The sequence below is a fragment of the Thunnus albacares genome, chromosome 10 (genome assembly GCF_914725855.1).
Source record: "Thunnus albacares chromosome 10, fThuAlb1.1, whole genome shotgun sequence".
Lineage (NCBI taxonomy): Eukaryota > Metazoa > Chordata > Actinopteri > Scombriformes > Scombridae > Thunnus > Thunnus albacares.
This window is the reverse complement of record NC_058115.1, coordinates 13181779-13209085: the sequence shown is the minus strand read 5'-3', so window position 1 is coordinate 13209085 and position 27307 is coordinate 13181779. Positions and strand designations below refer to the sequence as shown.

The following is a 27307-nucleotide window of genomic DNA, read 5'->3' as shown; positions in this document are numbered from 1 at the left end:
AGCGCACAGTCTGCAACCACATGAAAAAAAATTATAAGTCTGTGTGATAGCGTTCAATCTTATGTCTTAAGATCAGAGCATAAATAGCCTATGTTCCCATTAAGAGAATGAGTGTGTTAATGTAACTGCTCTCTTATGCATGACGCAAATAGTAAGGGATCAGCGGTAAACGAGGCCACGCATTGTCTGCCCCCCGCCCTCCCTCTGCTCGTCAGGACGCAAGCTGATTGGCCGAGGCCTAGCAAAGAGTGCCCGGGGATCCAAAACTGCAGGCCGCACTTAGCTTACCGTCAAAAATAAACCAAAACAATAACAGACAAAACGGACAAGGCGGAGAAACACCGATAGAGTCGGGAGACGACGTTATCAGGTAATTTTATTTTGAATCGATCAGAAAGGCATGTGGAATAAGACGCAAGGGCCCAGTCGGCCGTAGCGGGCCTCTTTCAGCCTTGTGGAAAAACAACATGGAAGATAATGCGGCACAAGCGGCTCTACTTAGCTTAGCAAGCTAGCTAGCCAAACGGACGGCCGTTGCCACGGAGATTACTGCGACAGATAATACAATAAACTCTTGAGGCATACCAGTTTGTTGCTTGTGCTGGTGACTTTATTAATATTGCAACATTATATGTACACGATGCTTAAATGGTCTAATTAGATCGGTTCTTGGTTGCCTTGAATTAGCCATTATGCTAAAACAAAATGGCGCTGGGAGGACCAGCCCTAGCTCGCCTGCTAGTTAGCTCCGGTGGGTGGAGGGCGGTAGCCGCCCGAGTATGCATTGCATAACGTCTACGGTACTTTCATAGGCGGCCATAAACGCGGAGCATGTGTAGTTTTGTGCAAAGAGACTCCAGAGTACAACACTTATTTAAAATGATTAGTATGACCACACAGTGTTGGTTTTTTATCCTGGAATGATATATCCGCGAAAAAAACATGCACCCATAACTCAACCTCAGATCACTGCAGACATGACATATTTGGCGTATTTTGAACCGTCATGTGACGACAATGCATTTCCCCCCCACCACCACAAAAACAAGTAGGACTCATCTTCTGAGAGCTAAGGGACGCACTGCCTGTGAGCTCGCCCGTGGTCTCAGTTGAGCTGTAGCCATCAGGCTCAACTGGCTCCAGGTGTATAGCTCTCTATGTCCCCAGGTTGAGGCTGCCTGTAGTACTACTGATAGGCAATGGATGGAGCCACTGGTCAACAACATACCAGCCCCCTTCTCAGTGGCAACAGACAGTTTTTCTGTCTTCTGTATTCAAGTTGTACAGAGTCCATTATATGTGGGGGCACACCAGTGCCCTTATTATGAACCTGAACCAATTTGGATAGTTTGTTTTAAAAGAAATAAAAAAACAAAATTTGTTTTTAAATTATCTTTACAGCATTTAGACTGATTACATAACCCTCTCTATCAGTGATGCTTATGTGTGTGTTTTTCTTTGTCAGAAGGGTTGATAACCTTGATGGAAGGAAGCACATCAAATATCCTATTGGTTTTATTCTAAGGTTCTTGTCATCAAATGTGAAGGTATGTATTAAATGCTAGCCCATGTGGCTAGCGTGTCAGTTGTTGCTTTCACTTTCATTTTTAGTTATGTGCACTCACAAGTGAAATAAAACAGCTAACGTTGTGTATATGGTCATTTTCAGTCATTTTTCTGAGTAAAGACATGGACCAAGGTGGAGGGGTGTTGGAGCTACACACACAGGAGCTGAAGATGCCCCATACTATGATCATGCAAGACTTTGGTAAGTGTCAAGTAGGACAGAGTGATGACTGTTGTATTGTAAACAAGCACATCTTAAAGCTGAAATCTGTCATACAAGTCAAATAATATACTACCTTTTTCATATTCCACTGTTGGTTTCTTGAGAGTTCAAGTGCTATCACTTAAGTAAATTATATTTGCACTATTATAATGTGGTTAGTCTGACATTATCACTGCATCTACTGTAAAGGAAGTAGTCTGTGTGTGTGTGTGTGTCGCTTTTCTCAACAACCGTTCGTCCAATTGACTTCACGCTTGGTGGGTGTATTGTTGAGGACCCAAGGAACAGTAGTGTTGAGTGTGGTGTTTGGATAAGAAATGTTAATTATTAAATGTTAATTATTTATTGGCTGTAACTCAGTGAGTTACAGTCAACTATTTGCATATTGTCCTGGGCATTTTTTTAATAGTAAATGTGACAATACATACATTTTGGTGCTGTCTTTTTATTTTGGTCAGTATCACCTTTGAGAGTAAATATCAAAGTGTTATATATCATTGGAAAATAGACAATCTAATTCTGTAAGCCAGCAAGCTCTGTTACCATATCACCTGATTGCACACAATGTAAATCATCCCCGATGGTCATAAAGGCACTGTTCAAGGTGCCTCAGAAAGCTGAGAATCTCACGCTTCAGTCAAAAAAAAGCTTGTCAATATCATTAACGGTTCCAAAGTTAGTTAATGTTTTGTAGAACATGATCCAGCATCGATGCTACACTCGGTTCCAGAGGATTAATCACATTCTTCAATAAACAATTTGTATTTTAAATGCCAAAATGTGTGGCGCTGTGGCATTATGAACATTACACATTATCCTACAAAACATGACAACAACTCACTAAATAAAAGTTAACAAATAATGTTTAAAATAATTAAAAAAAGATTTAAAAATTATAATCATTGCACACATCCCTAGTATATAGTGATTCACACCTCACATTAACAGTATTAATTTAATTAACGGGCACTGCACTAGTACAACAAGAATGTGATACTGTGATCATTAACATGTCACAAGATACGCTGACATCTTTTTTTGTAATTTCAGTGTACAGAAAGCCATAGATTGTAGCATTTATTGCTAGTCTGTTGTTGTCATGTAACCCTCTTTTCTATTGTGTTTACAGTTGCAGGCATGGGGGGTCTGGCTCACATTGATGGGGAGCACATTGTGGTCTCTGTGCCCGAGGGCATGCTTCTTTCCGATGTGATGACGGATGAGGGCATCCTCCTAGAGCATGGGCTTGAGGTGGAAGGCCTGGAGACGCAGGTGGTTCAAGGCCTGGAGACAGAAGTGGTTGAAGGACTGGAGACCGAAGTGGTGGAGAGTTTACACACAGATGTAGAGGGCTTAGAAGCAGAGGTGGTTGAAGGGCTACAGACACAGGTGGTAGAGCTTGAGGCTCAAGTTGTCGAAGGCCTAGAGGGTGAGGTAGAAGTGGAGGGTCTAGAGGCACAAGTGGTAGAGGGTCTGGAAACTGAGGTAGATGTGGAAGACCTGGAAGCTCATGTTGTTGAGGGCCTTGAGGAAGAGGTGGAAGTAGAGGGCTTGGAAGCAGAGGTTGTTGAAGGTCTAGAGGTAGATGTAGAAAGTTTGCAGTCTCAAGGGGTAGAGAGCCATGAAATGTCCAGTGAGGACATGGTGACCTCAGAGCACAGTGTGATCATGCCTGAGAATATTCTGGGGACAGAGGTTGCAATAGAGGAAGCTCTTGACCCCCACCACCACCATGTCCTCACCTCAGACCTCATCCAGGACTCGAACCACCACCATCATGACATGCCAGACCAGGTGTTTGTGGCCGAGCTGCTTTCTGAGCACCAAGACAACACTCTGGACCACCAGCTTGTGACAGAAGGGTTGATCGTGACAGAGGCCAACTCCGAGACCATAATCCACGAACAGCTGCCAACTGAGGCTGTTCCCCTGCAGACAGATGAGGATGATGATGCAAGAAGCAGCTCCGAGGATTATCTTATGATCTCCTGTAAGACAGCTTCCTATATGATGGCACAACCTAGAAGACACTGTTCTTATGCAATATGGTGTTTATTATTGCTAATGTACAATTTGATAACAAAGGTTATTTGTTTCATTTTATTTTTGTCATTTAGTGGATGAGGTGGGAGAGAAGTTGGACATTGGAGACACTCCCCTTGAGATCAGCACTGAGGTAATGGAAGACAAGGAGTCCAAGGAGGAGGACGGCTCTGAGGTCATCAAAGTCTACATTTTCAAAGCTGAAGCAGACGACGATTTAGGTAAATGACAATCATCAGTCATTTCAACAATGTAAGATATTACCTTTTAGATTCTTCCCTGTTAAACTGAATATAGATCAGAGATGTGATTTTAATTGTTAATTTTGGTACTTTTCCAGGTGGAACAGAGGTAATAACAGAGGATGATTACCAGAATGGCCATCCAGACCTCGAGGCTGCATCATCAGGCAGACTGGGAGTTGGCCGTGACAAGATGGTCTACATGGCAGTTAAGAACCATTCAAAAGAAGAAGAGGATGATGATGATGACAGTGATGAGGATGATGATGATGACATCAGTAGGTTCTTTTGTTACAAAGCCACTTGATCAAAAGCTTTTAATGCATTTTGTCAGACAGGTCAAAACAACCAGGTCTTTGACTGTTGAAAGTGTATCATTCGGAAGACGCTGCTGCACAGCAGCATTCCTGTTAGATGACTTATTCAATAACGAGATATTTGTATATATATAACATTTATGACATGAAGGTGCCACAACACAAACTTGTTTTTAAAACGGCCCATTTAATCTGGTCTCACACTGAAAAGTGTTACCCATCCTGTTGATAGTAAAATCTAAACTGTCATGTTTGTTTAGGTAATACCATTGATCAGGTGAAGAATGGAGCAGCTACACCGTTTCTGCAAATCCGAGAGGGGCTTGGCGCCAACCGTGCGCTCAAACCCAAAGCTAAGAAAAAGAAGAAAGGAGACACGCGGCAGTGTCAGACTGGTATGAGCCGTGTAAAATTCTGGCACGATTACATGATGAGATTGTAGTTAAACATTTTTGTAGTGTCCAAACAACAGAAAATGTGATTTGATGATTCATACTAAATAAATTTAACACAATTGGTTGCACACAATTTTTCAACCTTCTCTTTCAGCTGTTATCATCGGACCTGATGGTATGCCTCTGACTGTCTACCCCTGCCACATATGTGGGAAGAAGTTTCGCTCGCGAGGCTTCCTCAAATGCCACATGAAGAACCACCCGGACCACCTGTTAAAGAAGAAGTACCAGTGTACAGACTGCGACTTCACCACCAATAAGAAGGTCAGTTTCCACAACCACTTGGAGAGTCACAAGCTGCTGAGCCACAACAGTGAGCGCTCTCCAGAATACACTGAGTACGCACGGCGCTACCATGAGTCCAGCCCCCTGGGTTCCGACAAGCTCATCGTCAAGGATCGGGAGCCCAAACTACATCACTGCAAGTACTGCGATTATGAGACGGCTGAACAGGGCCTGCTCAACCGCCACCTGCTGGCAGTGCACAGTAAGAACTTTGCACACGTGTGTGTCGAGTGCGCCAAAGGCTTCCGTCACCCGTCAGAGCTGAAGAAACACATGCGGACCCACACAGGCGAGAAGCCCTATCACTGCCCGCACTGTGAGTTCCGCTGTGCAGATCAGTCCAACCTAAAGACTCACATCAAGAGCAAGCATGGAGCAGATCTGCCTTTCAAGTGCAGCCACTGTCCCCAAGCATATGCTGACGCACGGGAACTCCAGCGTCATATAGAGATGGTACAAGGCCACAAGACCCATCAGTGCCCACACTGTGAGCACAAGAGCACCAACTCCAGTGACCTGAAACGACACATTATCTCTGTTCACACCAAGGACTTCCCCCACCAGTGTGATGTGTGTGAGAAGGGCTTTCACAGGCCCTCAGAGCTGAAGAAACACGCGGAGACGCACAAGGGCAACAAGGTGCACCAGTGCCGGCATTGTAACTTCAACGCTCCTGACACCTTCACCTTGAGTCGCCATATCCTGTCCTTGCATACAAAGGACCTCCCCTTTAAGTGCAAGCGGTGCCGGCGAGGCTTCCGACAGCCCGCTGAGCTGAAGAAGCACATGAAGACACACAGTGGTAGAAAGGTTTATCAGTGCCAGTATTGTGAGTATAACAGTACGGACGCTTCTGGCTTCAAACGCCATGTCATCTCCATTCACACCAAGGACTACCCCCACCGCTGCGACTACTGCACCAAGGGCTTTAGGAGGCCTTCGGAGAAGAGCCAGCACATAGCCAGGCATCACAAAGACATGTTGATGTAATCGCACACACAAACACACTCCTCTTTCCTGAGTAAATCTGTGTCACACACCCAGAGGTAATTTTAGTGTATTAACAAAGAAATGACGGATGTAGGCTGTTGATGAAGACGACAACATTATAATTGCCGTTCTGTGTTCTGTGTTGTAATGGGTGTAAACCTCCTCCCCCCCGAGGTAATGCAAGAACACATTTTAGATGGGGGTGAAGTCTAAAAAAGACAGTGTGTACACTGAGTGGGACAGCTGTAAATTGTGTTTTGTTTTGTTGCAGAAAATCACATATGAACATTTATTCAGGGTTTCAAATGCTATATTTTTATACCCACTCAGCTGAAATGCTGCAAGATGATGACTGTGTCCTGTAAAACAGAAAGCGGTGCTTTGTGAACGTCATGCCAGTTCTTCAGATGATGTGGAATGAGTACAGGAGAAGTTTGCCTCCATAGTACCAACTAGTATCTCTTATCCTTATTAACCAGCTTTTATCCTGACATTTGTTTTCAATGCCATCTGGTCTTTAAGGGGCACAGCCATTCATGACTTCATAAATGGTTTTCAGTGATGTTGACGCACATTACGCTCCTTAAAGGCATATTTCATTAAATCTAACCGTTGTACTTTCATCATTTTCCTCCCAAGTCTGAACACTTGGAGTTCCATTAAATTAATCATGTATAATACAGGCTATATTCTGTTTAATATGTCTTAAAAGTTGATTCAGAATTTGGTCTGATCAGCAGTGTCTAGCAACGAGGAGAAAGGTGCAGTTGGTATATTAGTAGAATATCCCTTTAGTGTACACAACACATTTCTGACAGAAATCTGCTATTATATCTGCTATGATGGTTAACAGGTGTATTATGAGTTTGACAGGTGGTTGGCTTCACGTTTGGTGACCGCTCAGGTGGTTATATCTGACTGCCACTGTAAGTTGCGTATGTGTGATGTAACCTATGACACAGATGTGCTCCCTAAGCTAACCATTTGATTGCAATCATGCCTTACATCTGTTGGTCTTTATCCCTTAAGCACTGATGAACACAGCAAATCAGAAAATAAGTGATTTTTAACTCTCAAACATGCTGTATCAATACCATTCTCTCAGAGATTGTGTGTTTGAGTCAGTAGAAAGCACTTTAATAACTTTTTTTTTGTATTTTAATTACATGTATGGGGTATTTGTATGTACATATATATACGTATATACGTACACACGCACCCTGGATAATAAACAATTACAGAGCTTTGTGAGTGGGTAAAGATTGTTTTGAGTGTTATCTCTAGCAAGTGGGCACGATCCATTACTGCATCAAAACTGAATTGTCATTGAAAGTGGTGGGTGAAACCATTTATTGTTTTGTTCTATGGATAAGTGATTGGGTTTTGTGTTTTGTTTGTGGTCACTAACAAGTTTCCCAGACCCTAGTCCTACAGTCCTGAATAACCCAACCCAATCCCAAACATGGGATTATACCCTTGAAGTCAGTGGTCATCATATTGGCATTAGTCTTTAAAGTATGCACATATGCTGTCTCCATGAAATTAATTGTGGTATATATTAAAAATCCCTGCATTTCGTGTACCTTAGTCTATATTTTCTTTCAGTCTGATTGTGGATAAACTACTGGTGGGGAAGAACCAAAATAAACAATTATCTTTTTATGTTTTTTTTGTCTTTTCTGAACACATAACTCGGATATAGAGGTTCAGTTATAGAAAATCCGCATTTTGTCAAGTGTTTGGATGACAGAATGTCCCTTTAACGTACTCACAAGGACAACAGACACTTTATTTAATCCACTAGGTTAATGAGCGTGCCAGATTCAGTGGACACGTGTAGGATTGTAGTTGTGTCATCTGTCCTGTCTACACTTAGTGGCCTCCGCGCAGTTTCCCAGTAGATATTGCTCAAGGAGATATTTTGAAATGAAGCAATCATAATTCTCCGTCTCCTTAGAAAACTTTGCGCATTCTTCATCCACAACTTCCATCAGAAGAGATATGTTTACTTTTCTTAAACGTCTTAGTGCCTTACAGCCCACACAACGACCCTTGGAGCACAATTTCAACATTTATACAACTTGAGTCAATCCTTACTAAGTGATGAAATATGCCAGTAAGCCTCTGTAACTCTGTAAAGTTCCAGTGGCAAACAAGCCATTTATTGGATTCACTTGATCACTAGCTCACCCCCCTCACATCAGTGCAAAGATAGAGGATTTAGTGTTAGAGGAGGCTTAGCTGTGCTGCACAATCTTGCATGCGCTATCCCAGCAGACATTATGGTCTTCCGCTTCAGTTGGCACACAGTGGAAATTGGTCCAGCAATCCTAATGCTCTGAACTTGAAATCCAGAGACACAAAGGCCTTCCAAAGATTTGTTGTTGGGAGTTAAACTCATTGTGGTGGAGATATTTAGTTTAGGAGTTGCTATGACGCATAGTAGGGGGCGTTAATCTCCACAAGTAGTACATACAAGCTCAGGTCTTTCAAGAGAATCAGAGCCTTAAAGTTTAAACAACAACAGTGAGGAGAAAACACTGTCTGAGCCGCTCCAGCTGACACACTTGCACAGTTCTCAAGCCTGTCCTGGATCTGAAGTGGTGTTTTCCCATCAAGCAGCTGCGTTATGAGCTTGTCACGCTGCAGTATTTGGGCTGGCTTAGTCTACATAATCATTATGTTTTGATTGGCTTAAGGATAGTTTGGTTATAGCTGTATAAGTATATGGGCATCACATGTAAGTGCAGAGCAACTGGAAAACAACAGATGAAAAGAGTCTGCACATCGACACCAAATCACACATTTATGTAAATAGACAACATTTTCATCCCAGTGCGGTCTTCGTCAAGGATCAAAATGTTGTCGGTTTAAGTAAATATGTGGTTTGGAGTCACTGTTCAAGTGCCTGGGGGTGCTTTCAGCAAGTTGAAATCTTGTTGCTTTTTTTCAAAAAATCTGAATTGCAAATAGTGATTTTACACAATTCCAACAGTCAGTTTCATCAATGTGCACAACTCAAAGTCAGAACACAGATGTCAGAAGTTATAAGAGCTGACAATAGATCAGAGATGAATGTGGCGCCACACTTGTCAGAGTCAGAGCAGTATATTTGATAGGGAGGATATGACTGGTTTGGGAGCGGCCACGGAAAAAAAGAGAGAACAAAGAGATTTATTAATTGATTCGGGTGTAACCAGTAAAACAGATGAAAAGCACAAAGTCAGGAGGAAAGTGGAGTAAACAGATTCAATTAGAAAGTTTACAGTAATAACGGGTGTGTGTGAGGTGACGCGGCCTTCCCGCTTTAATGTCCTCTACGTTCATTAGCATGTCTTAGGCTACATCTGTCAGTATGACTCAGTCTCACCACCAAATAAAAGTCCTCTGCCTCTCTAATGAGACCCAAAGGGAATGTCACTCTTTTTCAACACACATTTTTTGTTGAAAAATAGATCCGTACAATGTGACTGAGAAGCGTTGCAGCCGTGCTTTGTTTCACTTCCATGTCACCTGTCTCGAAAGATGTATGATGTCTCACGCTGGGGGAAATGAGGCTGTGCTGATGGGTTCGCATGAGCGCCACAAACACCTGAGAAAATACAGATGCAACAGCCTTTTTGTTTTTTTGTTTTTGTTTTTTTTGTTAATCCCACAGAATATCTCATAAATCACTTACTGGTGCGACTGTCAGCAGAAACCGCTGAGGACACGGAGATCAATATGCAGGCATGTCCATAAAATCCTCACTAAGTAACCCTTCTTTTTCACTGCATTATCCAGCGATTCAGTATGAGCAGCATGTCTGGCTGCTTTCCTCTGAATACATGCAGATTTTTCAACAGCAGTAGCAGTAAGTACATTTTCCCATTTCCTGTCTCTGTATGCTGAACCTCTTTCCCATTTTGAATCAGCAGAGCATCACAAACGCATACACACACACACACACACACACACACCTAACAGCCTCTGAAGGCCATCATTGTGATGAGAACTGACAGACGTGCACAGATAATCCAGCTGTTGCAGAAGGTCAAACTAATTTCTTTGATGTATTCATTTTGTCCATATTTCTGAGGATCAATGAGCTATGGTCTGAATGTGATTAGAATGATGAAACTGCCAGTAAAAAAATCCAGGGTCACGTGCTGATGTGCAAGGATTTCGGAGCTGCTCAGAGTCAGTGAATGGGAAGATGATGATGATCCACATACAAATATAACAGTAATTTAATCATTTTAAACGTGCGGCATCGGTTAAAAGCGGACCATAATCCCAAATATTTCGATATGGTGCTGCATCAGAGCCTAATTATTTTGGGATTCTTGTTTTGGACTGCACTGGTGTTACACAGCATATTGCTTTTGCATATTTCAGCGAAGGGAGCAGCAAATGGAGCCCTGACTGTGTCATCAACTCCTCTCATTGGCAGACAGCACTGCCATATTACCTCCAGATCCCATGGTGGCCCACATAACCAGAGTCAGCAGATCCAGATTGTCGCCGACAAGGCCACAGCGCTGCAAGCCAGCTGGAGACTGCGGGGGCCCTCAGGGAAATCAGCGCCAGATTGCTTGGAGACTGGCAAAATTGGCCTGCTGATTAGTCAGAGTGAGGACTATGTGGTGGACAACACATGGCTGAGAGAGAGAGAAAAGAGTCAAAAAGCATAAGGCAGCTTGTTGACTATGCAGGTCTGTCTGACTCATCCATGCTACCTACTTGTGTGTTTACACTTTGACTGTGGGATGTGTCATCTGATGTATCTCAATCTGTTTTGTTTTTAACTCTAAAAGTTAAGTGGACCCTGATATTTAACTTTCATGCTTGTCTTTGTGCTGTGCATGAAGTCACAACAGCTACTGAACTCACGTCAACAGATCCTGCCCCACGACAAGTGAGCAAACTCCATGTGATGTGGTTGAAAACCCCAGAAAAGGCAAGTAAGGGGACCTTGAGTAGGGATTGTTCAACTTTGCAGACTCAGTTCTAATTGAGGATGTTCTCACTGGTGCCATAAAAAGTTGATAAAGCGAAAAAAGGAAAAAAACATAATTAGAAGAGTTAAGATCCCCTTCAGGCATGTTTTAAAATGTTGGCATGTTTTTTTTTTTTCACAGAAAAGTTCAATTTCCTCATTAAAAAATACATCTATTGCTTCTCCCTTTGTGAATTCATGAATATGCAAGTATCTCTCATTTCAAAAGCTCAAATGCTGGACACAACATCACAACTGTTTATGTTGCATGTTGGACCACGAGTGGCTTCCAAACTAGTTGGGATGCCAGATAATCATGCTGACATTTTCCTTGTTCAGGAGATGAATGAAAACAGCCTTCAAGTGTCAAACTCCGCACATACAAGGTCAAACATCCAAGTGAAGAAACAACAAGCTAAACACATTTTTTTTGTGTGAGTGGACGGGGCACTAAAATACTAACATACCATATCTGACCAGAATCACAAGTTAGAGAAAACATTTCCTCTGGAGTATTCACTAGATGTCACTGTTATCCCATCCTACACAGGGACACTAACTCCACTGATCACTCAGTGTTCCCAAAAAATAAATGAAAATGAAATGCAGTCCCATTTCTAAGTCAGTGGCTGCGTTTTTAATGAGACTACAACAACATATGAGTCAGGCAGTGCTATTATTTTATGATTTTATCCCATAGTTTATTTGGTTAAGATGATAAAAAAAAATACATGAATGAATGTTTGGATCACTGCAGCCACCGTTATCTTCCCTTTCACAGTATAAATGTGGAAAACACAGTTCGAAAGGTATAAAAATGTGGCGTATTATATGAGAAAAGTTGATTATATGGTTTTGTGTGTTCATTTGGGTCAATTCATATTTCAGTAAATGATGATGAAAAATTCACCAGACATAATTGCCCGTTAGGAATCTCCAGTAAACAAGCTGGTCTCTCAGGGCAGGATATGTTGACCCGGATCACAGCAGAGGCGCGTCACCGCGGGTGGGCGTGGCTAACCGGGAGGAATAATGCTGTATCCTCCGTTACTTTGCAGCAGAGTTACAGTCTGACAAGAGAGAGGAGCAGAGGGTCCGAACAGCTGACCACATCGCGTAAACCTGATCCTCGGGTGATGGAAAAACTGGAGATCTTTTTATTCACATTCCTGGTCTCTCACTACCTCTGGAACATCGTCTTCGTCTCGTGGCTTTTCACCTGCTTTACACCCACAGATTTCACCAACTATGGATTGCCTAATTGAAGTTGGGCCACCTGATCCTGTTTACGCGAGGACAACCGACCAAAATTAGAGAAAGAAGTCGTTATGGACTGTTGTGCAAGCCGTGCATTTCCCGGTCAGAGAACTGGTGTCAAAAGCAGAATTTCCCCAGGATATCACATCTATTTGCGCGTAAAGGACATGGACACAACGGTTACGTTCAACGCTGCCTGAAACACTCTGCGCTATGTTTTAGTAATTATGGGGAAAAGCTGTAGTTAGAGTAGAGGCTGTGCTTGTGCGGCTGTTTGCTTTCCGCTGGCTTTGATGTGAGAGTAGCGGCCAGCTTTTATTGCGCGCATACCAATTGAGCGCTGCAGTTTAGCCGCTTCGTTACCACCGGATATCCACTGCATCAGGACCTGCTATCTATTTAACAGGCAATAGGCCTCTCTGACCACAGTGAAGTCCCGCAGTTTGAACTTTAAACACAGCCGAGGAAGTTTTTTTTTTTTTTTAGAGCTGTCTCCAAGTGCACCTGCGTGGCAGAACTAAACCATGGCTTTACCAGATAGTGGCATGTCTGGGGATGAGGTACCCTTCCCAGAGATTATAGAGCTCAATGTAGGCGGACAGGTGTACATAACCCGCTTCTCTACCCTCACAAGTGTGCCAGACTCCCTGCTTTGGGAGATGTTCAGTCGAAAGTCAGCCAAAGGACTGGCCAGGGACACCAAGGGGCGCTTCTTTGTGGATCGTGATGGTTTCCTGTTCCGTTACATCCTGGACTACATGCGGGATCAGCAGCTGGTACTTCCTGACCACTTTCCTGAGCGAGGGCGACTGCAGAGGGAGGCTGAGTTCTTCAACCTGCCTGAGCTAGTCAAGCTGCTTGCGCCCAAAATCAGTAAGCAGAACTCCCTGGGTGACGAGGGTTGTCAGAGTGACCCGGAGGACTCCTCACCCGGGATTGACACGGCCCGTAACCTTGGCTCCCTGGGGGCTGCCGCCGCCGCCTGTGCCAGCCTCGTGCCCGGTGCAATGGATGGCAAACGGTCCGGGTTCATCACAATTGGCTATCGAGGCTCGTACACTCTGGGCCGTGACAGCCACACCGATGCCAAATTCCGCCGGGTGGCACGGATCATGGTGTGTGGAAAGACCTCCCTGGCCAAAGAGGTGTTTGGGGAGACGCTGAACGAGAGCCGCGACCCAGACCGCCCCCCTGAGCGCTACACATCCCGCTACTATCTCAAGTTCACCTTTCTGGAGCAGGCGTTTGACAAGCTGGCCGACGCAGGCTTCCACATGGTGGCCTGTAATTCCACAGGAACCTGCGCCTTTGCCCATGAGCAGACGGACGACAAGATCTGGACCAGCTACACTGAATATGTGTTCTACCGTGAGTGAGACTATCGGCTTTGTTCCCCCCCGGTCCCCCCCAACCCTGTCTCCAAATGCCCCCTCTCCAGCCTCCAGCCATCCTGTCTTTCTCTCTCTGATGGCTCCTGCACCAGTAGATGTACCGTAGATGTTGTGCCCCTCCATCTCTCTCTGCAGCCTCCAGCTTTTATCCTGTGAACAGTGCCCAGCAGCTGCTCTGACTCTTCATACCTCTTCTGCAGGTTGAATCTACAGCACTCCCCTCTCAACCCCAGATCCATTCTCCTCATCCTTAGGTCCAGCTTTTGCCCCCGCTTAAGCCGCTGTTCCATCTAGTTGTAGTCCCCAGTCCTTGACCACAGCAACCCTACCGCCTTTCCTGCAGAGACTGATACCCTCTATGTACTATTTCCCTTTTGTACTCTATATATTGCATCTGCCTTGGTGAAGCACAATGTATCCAAGAGCTAATTTTGTTAAATGAGAGCCCCCAGTGTGTCTATATGACTATTCAAGTTGTCATAAGGGCATAAAAGAAAGGGCTTCAAAGAGTGGCCGTGATGTACAGTGCTATACTTTGCCTGCTTACTCGAGCAGATCGGACTCTGTCCTGCTCCTCTGAACTAAATTACCAAATAATTGGACATCTTATCAGCCTTGAGGGACGTGAGCAGCCCCAGCACAAGAAAGAAGTGCAACACAAAAATCTCATTTTCTTCAGTTTTTATTAAAATGTGTCCAGTACCATGTGGTTGGGAATGTGCCATAGATCATCTGTTCAGTTGTTGTTATGAATGAAAGGGGGTTTAGTTAAAACCTCTGCTTGTTAGAATAATATAGTCACATGGACAGGAAAAAAAAAAAAGCATTGAACTTTTTTTTATTTTGAAGGGGAAAGCTTGATTGTTGGTGTGTAGTTTCCTTTTCAAAAAGATGCTGCTTGTGTGGAAAATGAACACGCAACAGGCTTTGATAAAAAAGCGATAAAATCTCAAATATCACGAGATCTTGTAGAAGGAAAGAGAAAAAAAAAAGGTTGCTAGAGATGCCAGATGAAGTGTGTGTATTGATTGCGCAATGGAGCTTTCAGTATTTTAATCACCCACACTGGGAGAGCAGAGGAGACGGAAGTTGTTACATCACATCGCAGCCCACTGCTCTATATTTTTCACTCATTGTGCTTCTTTAACATTTCTTTGCTCAATAACAGAGTGAAGTGCTTCTTGGAAAAGGCTGACATCATGACTACGTCGCTTCCAAAAAAAAAAGAAAAAAAAAAGTTGTAGTCATCTTAGCGGATCATGTTTTGAGTGTTCTGTAAACAATAATGTTATTCTTATTACTCAGTTCAGTATTAGTTGAAGCTGTTGCATATTTGATGATAGCTCTCACTTACTGTAAGTGAATACCCATGAGAAAGGGTAGGATTACGCTGTAGACAGCCAAAGCTCAATGTTTTCTCACCACTGTAGCAAGGGCACTGTGAGGGCAGTTTATAGCGAGCGGGTATAACTGAAGTTATACAGGAGTGAGTAAAAACAGAGGGTTGTCTTCAGATACAGCCTCAGGACAGGTCTGCACATCATATACCTCAGACTAAAATATAAACTGAAGGCACTTAAGTCCAACAAAAGATCCAGTTGACGGCGCAAAATTGCAGACACAGTTACTGAAATATCTAAAATGTAGATGCTGAAATAAGATTATGAAAAAGAGGTTTAGTTTAAAGTGAATTTTTTTCGAGCTGAGAAACAGCCAGTGAGGCATTATAGTGCAGGATTTCACCTGAGCTATAAGGTGTGAGGTTGTTGTTTTGTCAGGAGGTCTTGACAGTGACAATAAATGTGTCCTGAAATGTCTAGAAACCGCCATGTTGTGTTTCAGTGTGATGAAGTGCTGTTGACATCTGAGTCAATATGTTAGACCTGCTGCAGTGTGTTGCTGCAGGCGTAGACACCACTGAAATTAAAAAAGTGTTCAGCGAAAAGCAAATTGATTTGTCAAATAAAGGATGTTTTTCTTTCTATTCGGGTTGTATTTTGCATTCATAACTAATGTTTTCTCAGTGCTTAATGGCAGATTTTGAGGAAAACTGCACATGCCCTTATTCTGCATTTTCAAGATTTTAATTTTAATTTCCTATTGCAATACAACTCAGTCACAAGTAAACCAATTCAAATTCTCCTCTCACCATTTTCCATAGAGATAGGTCCATTAAAGGAAATGTCCTCGGACACAAACTCTACTTCATATTAAATGTTCAACACTCTACCCTCAGGCACCCTCACTCATCCTCCCATCTGCTTTCTCTCCACATTTTTTCCTTCTGGTTTATTCCTCAGCCTGGTCTTGAATCAAACAGTTGACCAGAAAACAGAGCCAGAATAGAAACGAGGACATGCATAGATAACAAGCTCTGTTAAAGCAGATGACAAAACCCTTATTTTGTTGCCAATAATTGACCTAATTATTTTTTACAGTAAAAAACCTTGATGCAGATGGGGGGGGGGGGGGGGAATCCAGGTCTGTTAAATAATGTCGTTGTTAAGGCTTTATGCGGCGCAACAATTTGCCCATTTCTAAAAGGTTAGAAATGATTTTTGTCCGTTGTCAGTAAAAACAGCATTTTGACCGAGAACACCCACGGACAGACAAGTGGACATAATTTACACTTGAACAGCAACCAGGGTTATGTTTATGTAGGGGAGGCAGTCATATGTCATTTTATAAACCTCTGATTAATATCAGTTCTTCCACCCAGAGATTATCACACGCTAATTACCTTAGTATAAGACCTCTGAACCTGATCGCAGTCTGGCCTAGATAAAAGCATAGTTGATGAGCTTCACAAAAACTGTTGAAAAATTTATGTGGCTACCTTCCTGGAAAACAGATGATTTTTTTTGTTGCGGTCTGGAATGCATGACGAACCCTCAGAGACCAGGGCAATACAGCGCCTGCAGCGTTTCTCCAGTCCAAACAATCACAGTCACGAGCAGCATTCCTCCCTCTCTGTCCACCGGCACACACTGCAACACGGGAGCGCCAAGGTCAGTCATTAGCACAAGCATGGAGAGACACGCCTCATGTGTGAAATTTTAGGCATCAGTGTCTAAAACCGCTTTCCCGCTTCACCTCCGTGAGTTGCTTTGAGACTCAACATTCAACAGTGGATGTGTGAGAAGTGTTGACATCCCAGGCATTGAACAACAGCAGCGGCGGCAGCAGCAGTGAGGTCCACAGGCCAGACTGTGATGAAATGCTGCTCAGGTTTTTGTTTGATTTTCTTTCTTGCTTTTTTTTTTTTTTTTTTAAATGCCCTGTTGTGGCTGAAGAGTGTAGCATGCCTGCTTGTGTGCCATATAAGAGGCAGGTTCTAGTTTGTGTCACCATAGTGGTGTGCCTGTTCTATCCAGAGTGTTACAATAAAGATATTTTACCATGAATTTTGCTTCTCTGTCTTTTGGAAAAATCCAAATAGCAGATTGCATTTCTCAAACAGACAACTCCTGCTCATCACACAGCTCACAATCATCTTTATTTCATATTTATATTTTTATGTCTCTAACAAAAGGTATGAAGTTACTACAATATCTCAGTGAGATTTTGTGATTCATTATTTAACTGCTGCCATGAAACCTCAAGGCTAAAAGAAATGTTCTTTCCTTGAGCACGCTACCTTAAGGCGGTGATTTGACCCATGTTCCTGTGGTGCTATTGTCACCATTGGCCGCTCTATATGGCAACATGCCTTGGCCTGTCTGCTTCCCTCTCTTAGACTGATCCCCTTGTCTCTTAGCCAGCTGGGTCAGCGTTTTCCCTATTTGGGGAAAGAGAGGAAGAGAGCAGAGAAGAACAGGAACGGATGTACGTCAAAGGAAAAAGGGGATTGGAAAATGGGGCAAGGAAGCGGAGAGACAAAGAGACAGATAACTTATAGAGGCAAGATGAGCGAGTATTTAACCAGCAAGGATCAAATGTTCCCATCTTATCTCTTCCTGTGAGATTCCAGCATGAAGTGTTCTGTTATTGGGAGAGGTGCTGGATCGTCAGTCCTGACAAACAAAGCCCTCACTGGGCCGTGCCGTAATGTGGTTCTGCTGTGGCCTGTCAGCTCTGTGAACACTCACAAAGAGATTCTGTTACACCAGACAGATATAGAGCCGTGAGATTACTCTGTATGGTTGGGATTCATATTGATTCATGGTGTGATTACATCAACAGAAAAGGGGGGAATTGATGTTTTCTTTACCAGACGAAATGGTATTTTCTGGTTTGAGTAAACATGCGAGTGTACAGCATGTGAATCAGCTGTGCCTTTATATTAACATCCAACAGCCCAGACTGTATCTTCTTTTATGTATAGATTTACTGAATGTGTCAGAGTGACGACAAAAAGCGCCACAATGAGTCATTTTCTCAATATCTTAAACTGAGTGTACTATCAGATGTACACTGCTGTTTCTGAGCATTCAGCTGCAATCATCTGCGGCTCTGTGTTCGTTTTACATCCTCTCAACCTCAAGACCTTGTCTACTTTTGGATCTATGTGCTATATATCGCTATGTTTTGGCTCCGTTTTTGCTTTCACGCTCGTGTTTGTGCTTACGTGGATGTTTGCAGGACAGGTTAGGTGGGTATTTGGGCCTCTGCTCTGCGTTGGGTCAGTACTGGCATGGGGGCCACGCGGGGGCAATGAACTAGATGCACTCTCTGTCTCACAAATATGCTGAGCAGGCAGTTGGCATCTCAAAACCCGACACAACAACACAGGACACGCACAGAGGGAGGGAAGTTGCTACGAGAAGTTGTGCAACAACCCTCCCGTGTGAGGCTAATGACTCAGAGCTGTGAGGTTTTAGATCTAATTGGCTGGCTTCTTTCTTTTCACTCTTCTTTGTGATCAGTTAAAAATGCATTAGCAGGCAAACAGGCCATTTGCCTCCCTCATTCCCTCTTGACAGCAATAAACAGGAGAAGTCCATGCTAATATAAAATAAGCATCATTGCTGCTAATTACCAGGGAGCAGAGTCAGCCAATAGGAGGATGTAGAGGAGAAAGCATGGAGCAGCCTGAGGCCTACCGCTGCTGCTCTCTCCATCAATATGTGACATACGTGTGTGAAGTGAGCGTGTGCGTCTTATGTGAACCGATATGCGAGCCTTTGTGTTAATTTGCACAAGCATACGTACGGAGCTCAGACCTTTCTGTGTTTATGTTTGTCCTTGACAACAACACAGTTCGCTCATGCCGCCTTGTAAGCCCACATGCACGGAGTACAGTAGCGCTGGCTCGGGGCATCTTCATCTCATTGTGTGTTGGGTTATTTATAGTGAGCCAGGCATTGAGCCAGATGTGTACTTTCACTGCACTGCTCTATCCTCCAGCATGGGTACACATGCTCCGCTGCCCCTCCTCCTCTTCACACACATCTCCTACAGAGAGCAGCTGTCACAAAACATATTGGCCCCCGTACAGCAGGGGGGGACTCCGTCATGCAAGGTCAGGGGTCAAACCCAAAGCGGAGGGTGGGGGGACAGTTGGAACAAGATGTAGCAGCTGAGAAAGTGCAGATTAGGTCATAAGTGATGTACAGTATATTTATTTACTCATCTCTTTCTCACCAGGTTGTCTTTTTATTATTCAATCTGATTTTTCTTTTCCCTTTTAAACTCCAAGACACAGAAAGAATAACTGAAAGCATGAGAGACATTTAAACACACAAAGAAAAAGTAGGACAGGAATGAGGGACCATGAAATTAGGTGAAGCGAGTGACTCATGAGTGTCAAAAACAATTTATTGGATACAGATGGCACGTTCGTCATATACAGGACCGTAGAGACCGTAAAAAAGCGAAGAGGAGCAAGCACAGTGAGCCAGGAGCAGTTGGAAAGGAAAGGAAGAGAGGAAGCGAGAATAAGAAATAGTAGATTGGGTAAAGTGAGGTGGAAATTGTGGCAATGAGTGACTGAGGAAACAATCTGTTGAACTTCCTCTGCTTGTCTCAACAGCAGATGCAGACACAAATGTTTCATTACAAATACATCTTTCAGCTGATATTATGAACTAAGCCCCTAGAGCTAGAGCATTGGTATGAGTCAATCTAAAATAGGGATGTCCTAATAATGTTTTTTAAACTTTTTTTCTTACAAAACACAGTTGCACAGTGCATACTAAAGCTACAGTAAGCCAAAATAAAATTTCTTCATTAAAATGACACAAAACCATCCCACACAGAATGTTTTCTTTGTAAACAGCATTTTTTTTTAGGATGGCGTTCAGTGGATATTTAACCTTGAACCTCTTAAGTGTCTGTGCCCAGGAACCCGTTGTTTCACAGTCCTCCCACGGCTGATACTCATCAGTGGATATTTTTGACAATTTCAACTAATGAGCATCAGTTTCTAAAGTTTATGTCTTTGCAAATAAATGTCTCGAGATGGCAAATGACTTCAATTTGATGAAGTTTAATTGCATGCCATCCATCACTGACAAGGAGCAGAAGTAATTTTTTATTAAATATTGAAGACTTTGTACATTTTTGTGCAAAAGTTAAGCATCTGCTAGTTATAACAAAGCAACATAAGTATATGGTTACTTATAATGATGTTGTTTAAGTAAGAATTATATTATGTAACACTTGGACACTTTGTGACGACAGTGTGAAGCCACAGTGAGCAGTTTCCTTGTGTATCTAATGTATCTTGGTTTCAGCAGTGAGTTGTGAACGTGTGTGTTCTTAGGCCGGGATTCACCTCGGCCATCTGGAGACTTGGGCTCTAATCTGCCCCTCTAATTATCAGTAATCTGAACAGTCAGGCTTGTCCTTGGTGCTGCAGTCCTGGGCATGGTTGGACCCTGGCTGAAACCACAAAGGGGAGGAGAAGTTGGGAAGCAGGTGGCAGGGGGGCCGTAAGCTCTGAAGGGGTGGAGAGGGGTGCCAGGATGGGCTTTAGGGTGCTTTGGCAGGCTGGTTACTGGCGATCGGAGCCAGGCAGCAGCTCAGGTTGTTTTAAAGCGAGGGAAGATAAGAGGACTCACATGGAGCAGGTGAATCAGCAGGACACTTACATCAGATGTAGATTTAGTGCAAGTCTGCACAAATAAAGATCATATCTTAGTTTTTTTTCATACTCAAATGCACTGAAAAACGTCATATGCGGGTTAATTATTAATGACGGCTGTCAGGTTTATTTCAAACACTTCCCTCTCTTTACCCCTTCTCTTTCTCACAACCTCTTAACTCCCTCTTTGCTTTTCTTATTTGGCAGCAGCTTCCCCGGCCTCCTGCTGTTTATGTCACGCATTTCCTCTACATTATGTAGATTGACAGATTTTATAATTGCTCAGAGACTTGTGAGTACACTCCAGTAATTCTGATATGGAGGACTGTGCTTATGCCCCAGCTTGTAAAGTTAGTCTGAAAAATATAGTGTTACCATGTCTGATTACACCCCCATATGTATTTGCTCTGACAGCAATCAGACAGGAAAAGACAATGAATGAGAAGACTGTAGGTGGTGAGGCCCACTCTGTCATTAGGCACCATACAGATCATTTCACAAAGCAGATGTGGGATATCTGAGCTGAATACTAGGTAATTAGATAGAAAACATGCTTTAATTGCCAAAACTATGTAGCATGAGGTCCCTTTAGAACCGCAGGATAGCGCCATATGTACAACTTCACACTGTGGATAAGAGGCTTCTCTTCGTCTCAGAGTCATGCATTTGTGTATAGGCTCCTGCACATCATTGTGGGGTTACCATGGAGATGATGCTGTCCTCTTGTTTGCCAGTCTACCCATCTTTTTGTCACCTGTCAGCAGCCATGCTGAATTTTAAAAAGTACCCCCAGCTGATTGAACTTGTCATATTTAAGGTAACTGAAACATAGCTGATAAGCTGATATATTCAAGTTTAAACAACTTCATTCATTTTAAATTTGAATCCATCTCACTCACAGGAAATATAAACTATAATAATACTGCAGCTATTGTTCACATTTGTAGTTTTAAAAGGAAAATTAAACCATTTTGGGGTATTTTTCTGGAGACTGTCTCAGCTTCAAGCCTCTAGGAAGTCATTTCCGGTGGGAGTGTTTGACATTTGAGGGCTGGCATACAACTTTTTCCCCCCCTTTTCCAACATAACTACACATCTATAAATAGTTGTGTACATTTACAGATTTAAGCCGTCTGTCCCTTTATAACATTCAGCAGAAGGATCCTTCCTGCTGTTAAGTTTCATTCCACTCAGAAAGTGGGAGCTATAGCTTAGCTTGCTTACGTTAACCTACTTTTTGTTGATGTTATTTCAACCTCATCAGCAGCTCCTGCACTAGGTTCATCCTGCATTATAGAAAGGAAGGTATCTAGCTTGCATGAGCTGACTCTTTTTTATGGGCCCAGTTGTGGTGACAACAAATGACCGGACTGAGGAAACTCACAGCAATGAGTAGTCCTGTAACCTCAGGGCTCAGTATGTTACCAGGTGATTCAAATCAGGCGCAGTCACAGAGTAATGTAGCTCAAATAAGAGACGGGACTAATTAACAGTTAATAACATCAGCCTTCATGCCACCTGTGTGTCCGTTGGAATTGACATGGTATGATAAACAATTTTTAGTGGCAGCCCACACAGATATGCACTATTCAAATTACCAGTACTGACACTGTCAGGCGGAACCAAAGATTAATGACTCCTGGATATATATTATATATCATATATATTATATACTAATATTAATGTAGAGGATGCTATCAACACTGAAAAATAAATACAATTTTTATTTCCTCTTTTTTGTAATTGTAATGTTGATCAAACAAATAAACAAATCAAAACAAACACCAAGGATGTATTTACAGATTTTAGCAAATAAATATTCTTAATTTTAGTTTGACTTCAATATGAAATCAACTCATGTATGTTTACATCAGGTAAACATCCTTCTGCACAAATAATACTGAAATCTATTTCAGTATCTTGCCATGGTTTTGTGATAAAAAATTATAAAATTTTATCATAAAATTCTTTCTTTCTCTTTTTATATTATTCAGGATTATTTAATTTTCTGTATATTTTTGACTATTATGCACCACAACACCGAGGCAAATTCCTTGTATGTGTAAATCTACTTGGCAATAAAACTGATTCTGATTTAGTCAGTCAGTCAGTGTGAGAATACACAGTGTACTATGATTCAAGTCAAATATTACGATTCAGGTGAAAAAATAGCATAACAAACCGTAAAGGAGACGCATTGTGGCAGAGAGGTGCTAAACCCTGGCAACAGTGACACATTAGAGTTGCTAATAGCAGTAATGATGGCAACGGAAGGATGTGTCACACTGAACAGATGGGAGACAACGAGAGAGAGGCAGAGAGAGAGAGAGAGGAAAGGATGTGTGAGAAAGTGCTTTGGCTTTTGCATATATCCCTGGAGAAGTGGCCCGGGGAAAAGGGTTGAGTGCTCTCTTTCGCTGTTCTCCTCCATAAGGCTTAGTGGTGGAGGAAAGCATGGAGCCCATCCCCCAGTGGATTATTCCTCCGACACTGCTAAGCCCCCGTACTCCCACGTCCAGTCGGCCCTCAACCGCATGTATTCATTATGTGAGACACTGAATGCACCGTACACACTAACATACACAGTAGAGAACATGTTTCCGCCAATCCCTCCCTCCCCTACATCTTCTTCCTTTCTCTCTGTCTTTATCTGTCCTTCTTTCAAATGCCAGTACATGCCCAGAATATAATCACAAACACACATACACACACACACACACACACACACACACACTTCTGCTCCCACACACATGCAAACACCCACACCTACACATACTGTACGCACACACGTGCTCACAAATGCCTGCACAAACACAAAAGAAGACACTCGCTTGCTCTCGCACATAAGCTTGTGCGCTTTCTGTCACACACACACACACACACACACACACATAAACACACACACACTCGTATTCAGGTATTCAAAAAAGCCAAGGCAGTGGGAGAATATTATGTGCCGCCTCCGTTTGACACAAGCAGCTTTTCCTGTTATATAAGACGGGTTACCGTGACGATGAGCCCTGTTGAAAGAAAGAGTGCAGGCCCTTGTATGTCTGTACACATGTGTGTGTGTGTGTCTGGGTTGTGTGTCTGCCTCTGTGTGTGTGGCATTTTGTACCTGCGTGTCTTTGCTTGAGCAAGTATGAGAAGCTGGGAGAGAGATTAGCTGTTCATATGTATTTATTTTCATGTAGTGTAGCAGAATGCACTAGCATGTGTGTGATTTAATATTGTGTGACTGAACACTCTATTGGATGATGCAATGCATGAACAGCATGCATGCAGCGCTGGCAAAACCATTTCACTTGGTTTAAGGTCATGTCCAAATGTGTCAGGTGGGGAAATTTTAAAATGTTTATGCATCTATTTTTTTTCTGCCTGCAGAGCATTTTCTAATTATTTTTGATGATTGTTGAAGTTCAACATCCACACTGGAATACCACAACAAGAAAAGGCTCAGCTCTCTGCTGTTGGAAGTTAACAGCCAGCCGCTTTTTGAAATGCTTTTTATTGTTCACAGAAAAGGCCTGAAGAACAGAGCAAGTCAAGATCTTCAAAAACTGATCACATGACAATAATACATTAAGATTTTGGTTTGACTCTGTTTGCTCAGTCAACACTACAACACAAAAACAGTGATTTTAAATTTACCCACTGTGGAGTGTGTCCTTAGTGGTCAAAGAAAAAACAACCCAAAAAACCCGTCAGGATTAGTAATGGAAGGCAAAAAAAAAAAAAAACAGATGCATTTTGAAATTTATCCGCTTTCGTGCAGACATGGGCTAAGTTTGTTATGACTTGCTGAGCCAAAGCCGGAGCTGCGGGCCATCATGTAGACAGTGAAAATCAAAGGAAAGAGGCTGGCTGATAACCCGTTGGCTGGTTTCTGAAAAATAGGCTGTTTGTGAAAAGAGAAGGGGCTTTTCAAGATGGTTGATGGGCTTTCAAACATCACAATGTACAGAATGTGCATGTGCCACTCCAACTGTTCTGAGAAGTCGCACAGCAGCAACCTCCTCTGTCCTCACACAGAGATGAGATGAAAATTCAACATACCGTGAAAAATAACTTGCCAAGCTTCAGTCAGAGCGTTTCACTCCACCATTATTGTCACAGTATTCCTTCTAGGATAACGTACATGTGAGCAAAGGTAAAGGGGAACTCTGAAATTAAATGAAACTGTCCTACGCTCCCCTTATCTATCATTTCCTTTCCTCTCTTGTTGAGCTCCTTTCTCTGCTAATTTCTGTTTTCATAATTTTTCCTACACGCTCTTGTGCCAGCATGTGTTTACTTTTGTGCTCTCGGAGACAAAAACTGTAAAGCTCAAAGCTGAGGTGCTTGTTTCTATGCCAGCCACACACTACTGACACACTTTGATAAGGCATACAAAAAGAGAAGCGAAATGTAATCAAATTTCTGTGCAAAGCTCCCTTGTTTGCTGAGACCTCTATTCAAACAGACTCAACACCTGTGTCCGAGTATTCTTTTTATCCTCAATTAAAGGAATTGATAATTAGACATTCTGGGAAACACGCTTATTTGCTTTCTAGTTGAGAGTTAAATGAGAAAAATGATACCACTCTCATGTCTGCATGGTAATATAAAGTAGCTGCTTAGCTTAAAAAGGGAGATAGAGCTAACCTTTTTCTGTCCAGTTTCTACTCAGTCACTGATCTCTCTGTGTTTTTTCACTGTACCACTTAAAATTTAGACTTTTAAAGGAATGTCTTTCTTGCTAAGAATTGATACCACTCTCATGGTTAGCCTTCTGGCTAATGAACAGATATAAAGGCTGGCAATAGGAGGAAACAGGAAACAGGAGGAAACTTACTAAAGCTCATTAATTAACACACATTTTGTTTGTTAACCCAAACACAAAAAGAAATGTTAAAAAAGGGGTTTTGGGGGGGAATTACTTGCTGGTTATTTTCTGACGAACAACAGTTAATCCGTCTGCTCAGCACTTCCCAGCTATTGTTCAATAGTGAATTAGTTTTCTTGTGAATTTTGTTTTCAGACTTTATGCTAAGCTAAGCTAATCGACCGCTCATATTTAACACACAGATTTGGGAGTGGTATCGACCATCTCATCTAATTCTCTGCAAGAAAACAAATAAGAATATATCCAAAAATGTTGAATGATACGTAAGTAATGTAAACGTAGCATTCAGTGTTTACAATTTCAATTCTTTCTGTGTGCTGCAGGTGGTTCATCGTTGATTTCCAAGGTGACGACCTCTGACTCCCCAGATGAAATGGTGACCTCTGAGCCCACTACTGCTCATACTGCATCAGCCACAGCGGAGCTCGGCAGCAGTGGCCGAACCCAAAGCCTTCCAGAAACTAGCAACAGCACGCCCCTGGACGTACGAAACCCGCTGCCACTGGACTCTCCTCCTCCTCCAACCCCTCCTCTTCCTCCTCCTCCACCTCTTGCCACAGACAGTCCTGATCTCCCACCCTTGTCGCCCCCTCCCCTGCCCCCGCCGCTGCCATCCAAACCTTCTTCTACTTCCAGTCCTCCTCCCCCAACACCACCTCGCATTAAGAGCCCCCAGCGTCCAACCGCCCTCAACCTAAAGACGCTGCCACGGCCCACCGTGAAAGAGAACGGCGGCCCCCCACCTGGGGAAGACGAGGAGGAGGAGGAGAAGAAGATGCTGGAGGAGGATCTCAAGAAATGCATTGAGGACTTCAAAAGGATCCGCATGCCCAAAGCGTTTCCAGATCGCAAAAGGCACTGGCAAAGTGACTTGCTCAAGAAGTACAACGCGTAGAGAGCTTTGCTGCGACACCATGGTGGACAAACTTCAATCTGAGTATTTTATAATAATGAAGGGAACATCATGAGCAGTGGACTCCAGCTTTATTTCAATGATGCTTGGATACAAATTATGTGAAGACTGTTGGCGAGTTTACTTTAACCTCTACATTAGTAGCTTTTGCATGTCAACAGAAATTATTTGACTTGATTGTTTAGTGCTTAGGGCTGAGCTAATCTAGCAATCACACATAAAGATTATAACTCTGAGAATTGTCTTTTCCCATCATAGAAAACAATACCGCTTTAGAGACTGTTAGTGACACTTCTTTGTTCCAAAGTTATTTGGAAATATTAATAAATATTTTGAATCATTTTCTTTTCACTCAGTCGAAGGATAATATTGTAATGTCATTAATTGCCATGTGCACTGATCAAGCAACTGGAAAATGTAAGCTAAGTGTGAAATTTTAGGCGTTTGACCTTGCTGATGCAAAATAAAAGAAAGAAGTGAAATCTCTGTTGCTAATCATCTAAAATATCTCACCTCATCAATATTAACCGTATGACTTCAGAGCTTTTCTTGTCCTCTCTGCCTGTGATTCAAAAACTCTGCAGTTGGTTTCGTTTTGTGATTACATTATCGCTAAGCTAGCAATGGCAAGAATTCAGGCAGAGAATGCGGTGTACCGGGAAGGGAAGTGGGTAATTACAGACGGCCAGAATGTGGAGTAATAATGACAATAATGACTACATGAACCAATGCACACTG

General features: G+C 42.8%; 2 protein-coding genes across 3 annotated transcripts; both read left to right on the top strand.

The window, feature by feature from the left end:
- Positions 1 to 53: 53 nt before the first annotated feature.
- On the top strand, positions 54 to 7783 carry znf711 (zinc finger protein 711). Of its 2 annotated transcripts, none has more exons than XM_044362891.1 (8): positions 54 to 370; positions 1469 to 1547; positions 1670 to 1768; positions 2919 to 3779; positions 3907 to 4053; positions 4173 to 4352; positions 4652 to 4786; positions 4941 to 7783. In XM_044362891.1, exons 3-8 carry the CDS (start codon positions 1690 to 1692, stop codon positions 6119 to 6121), a joined length of 2583 nt encoding a protein of 860 aa, XP_044218826.1. In that variant the 5' UTR covers positions 54 to 370; positions 1469 to 1547; positions 1670 to 1689; the 3' UTR covers positions 6122 to 7783. The 2 variants fall into 2 exon arrangements, with proteins under 2 accessions (XP_044218826.1, XP_044218825.1); XM_044362890.1 differs by having other exon boundaries at positions 1466 to 1547.
- Positions 7784 to 12112: 4329 nt separating this feature from the next.
- Positions 12113 to 27051, top strand: kctd12b (potassium channel tetramerisation domain containing 12b). Its single transcript, XM_044363771.1, has 2 exons — positions 12113 to 13724; positions 25980 to 27051. Exons 1-2 carry the CDS (start codon positions 12881 to 12883, stop codon positions 26549 to 26551), a joined length of 1416 nt encoding a protein of 471 aa, XP_044219706.1. The 5' UTR covers positions 12113 to 12880; the 3' UTR covers positions 26552 to 27051.
- Positions 27052 to 27307: the final 256 nt, after the last annotated feature.

Excerpts from the sequence above, each read along its gene's own strand:
- znf711 (XM_044362891.1), top strand. The coding sequence starts at position 1,690 with ATGGACCAAGGTGGAGGGGTGTTGGAGCTACACACACAGGAGCTGAAG. Across the intron at positions 1,769-2,918 it reads TATGATCATGCAAGACTTTG|TTGCAGGCATGGGGGGTCTG; the intron begins GTAAGTGTCAAG and ends TTGTGTTTACAG. Across the intron at positions 4,787-4,940 it reads CACGCGGCAGTGTCAGACTG|CTGTTATCATCGGACCTGAT; the intron begins GTATGAGCCGTG and ends CTTCTCTTTCAG.
- kctd12b (XM_044363771.1), top strand. The coding sequence starts at position 12,881 with ATGGCTTTACCAGATAGTGGCATGTCTGGGGATGAGGTACCCTTCCCA. Across the intron at positions 13,725-25,979 it reads CACTGAATATGTGTTCTACC|GTGGTTCATCGTTGATTTCC; the intron begins GTGAGTGAGACT and ends TGTGTGCTGCAG.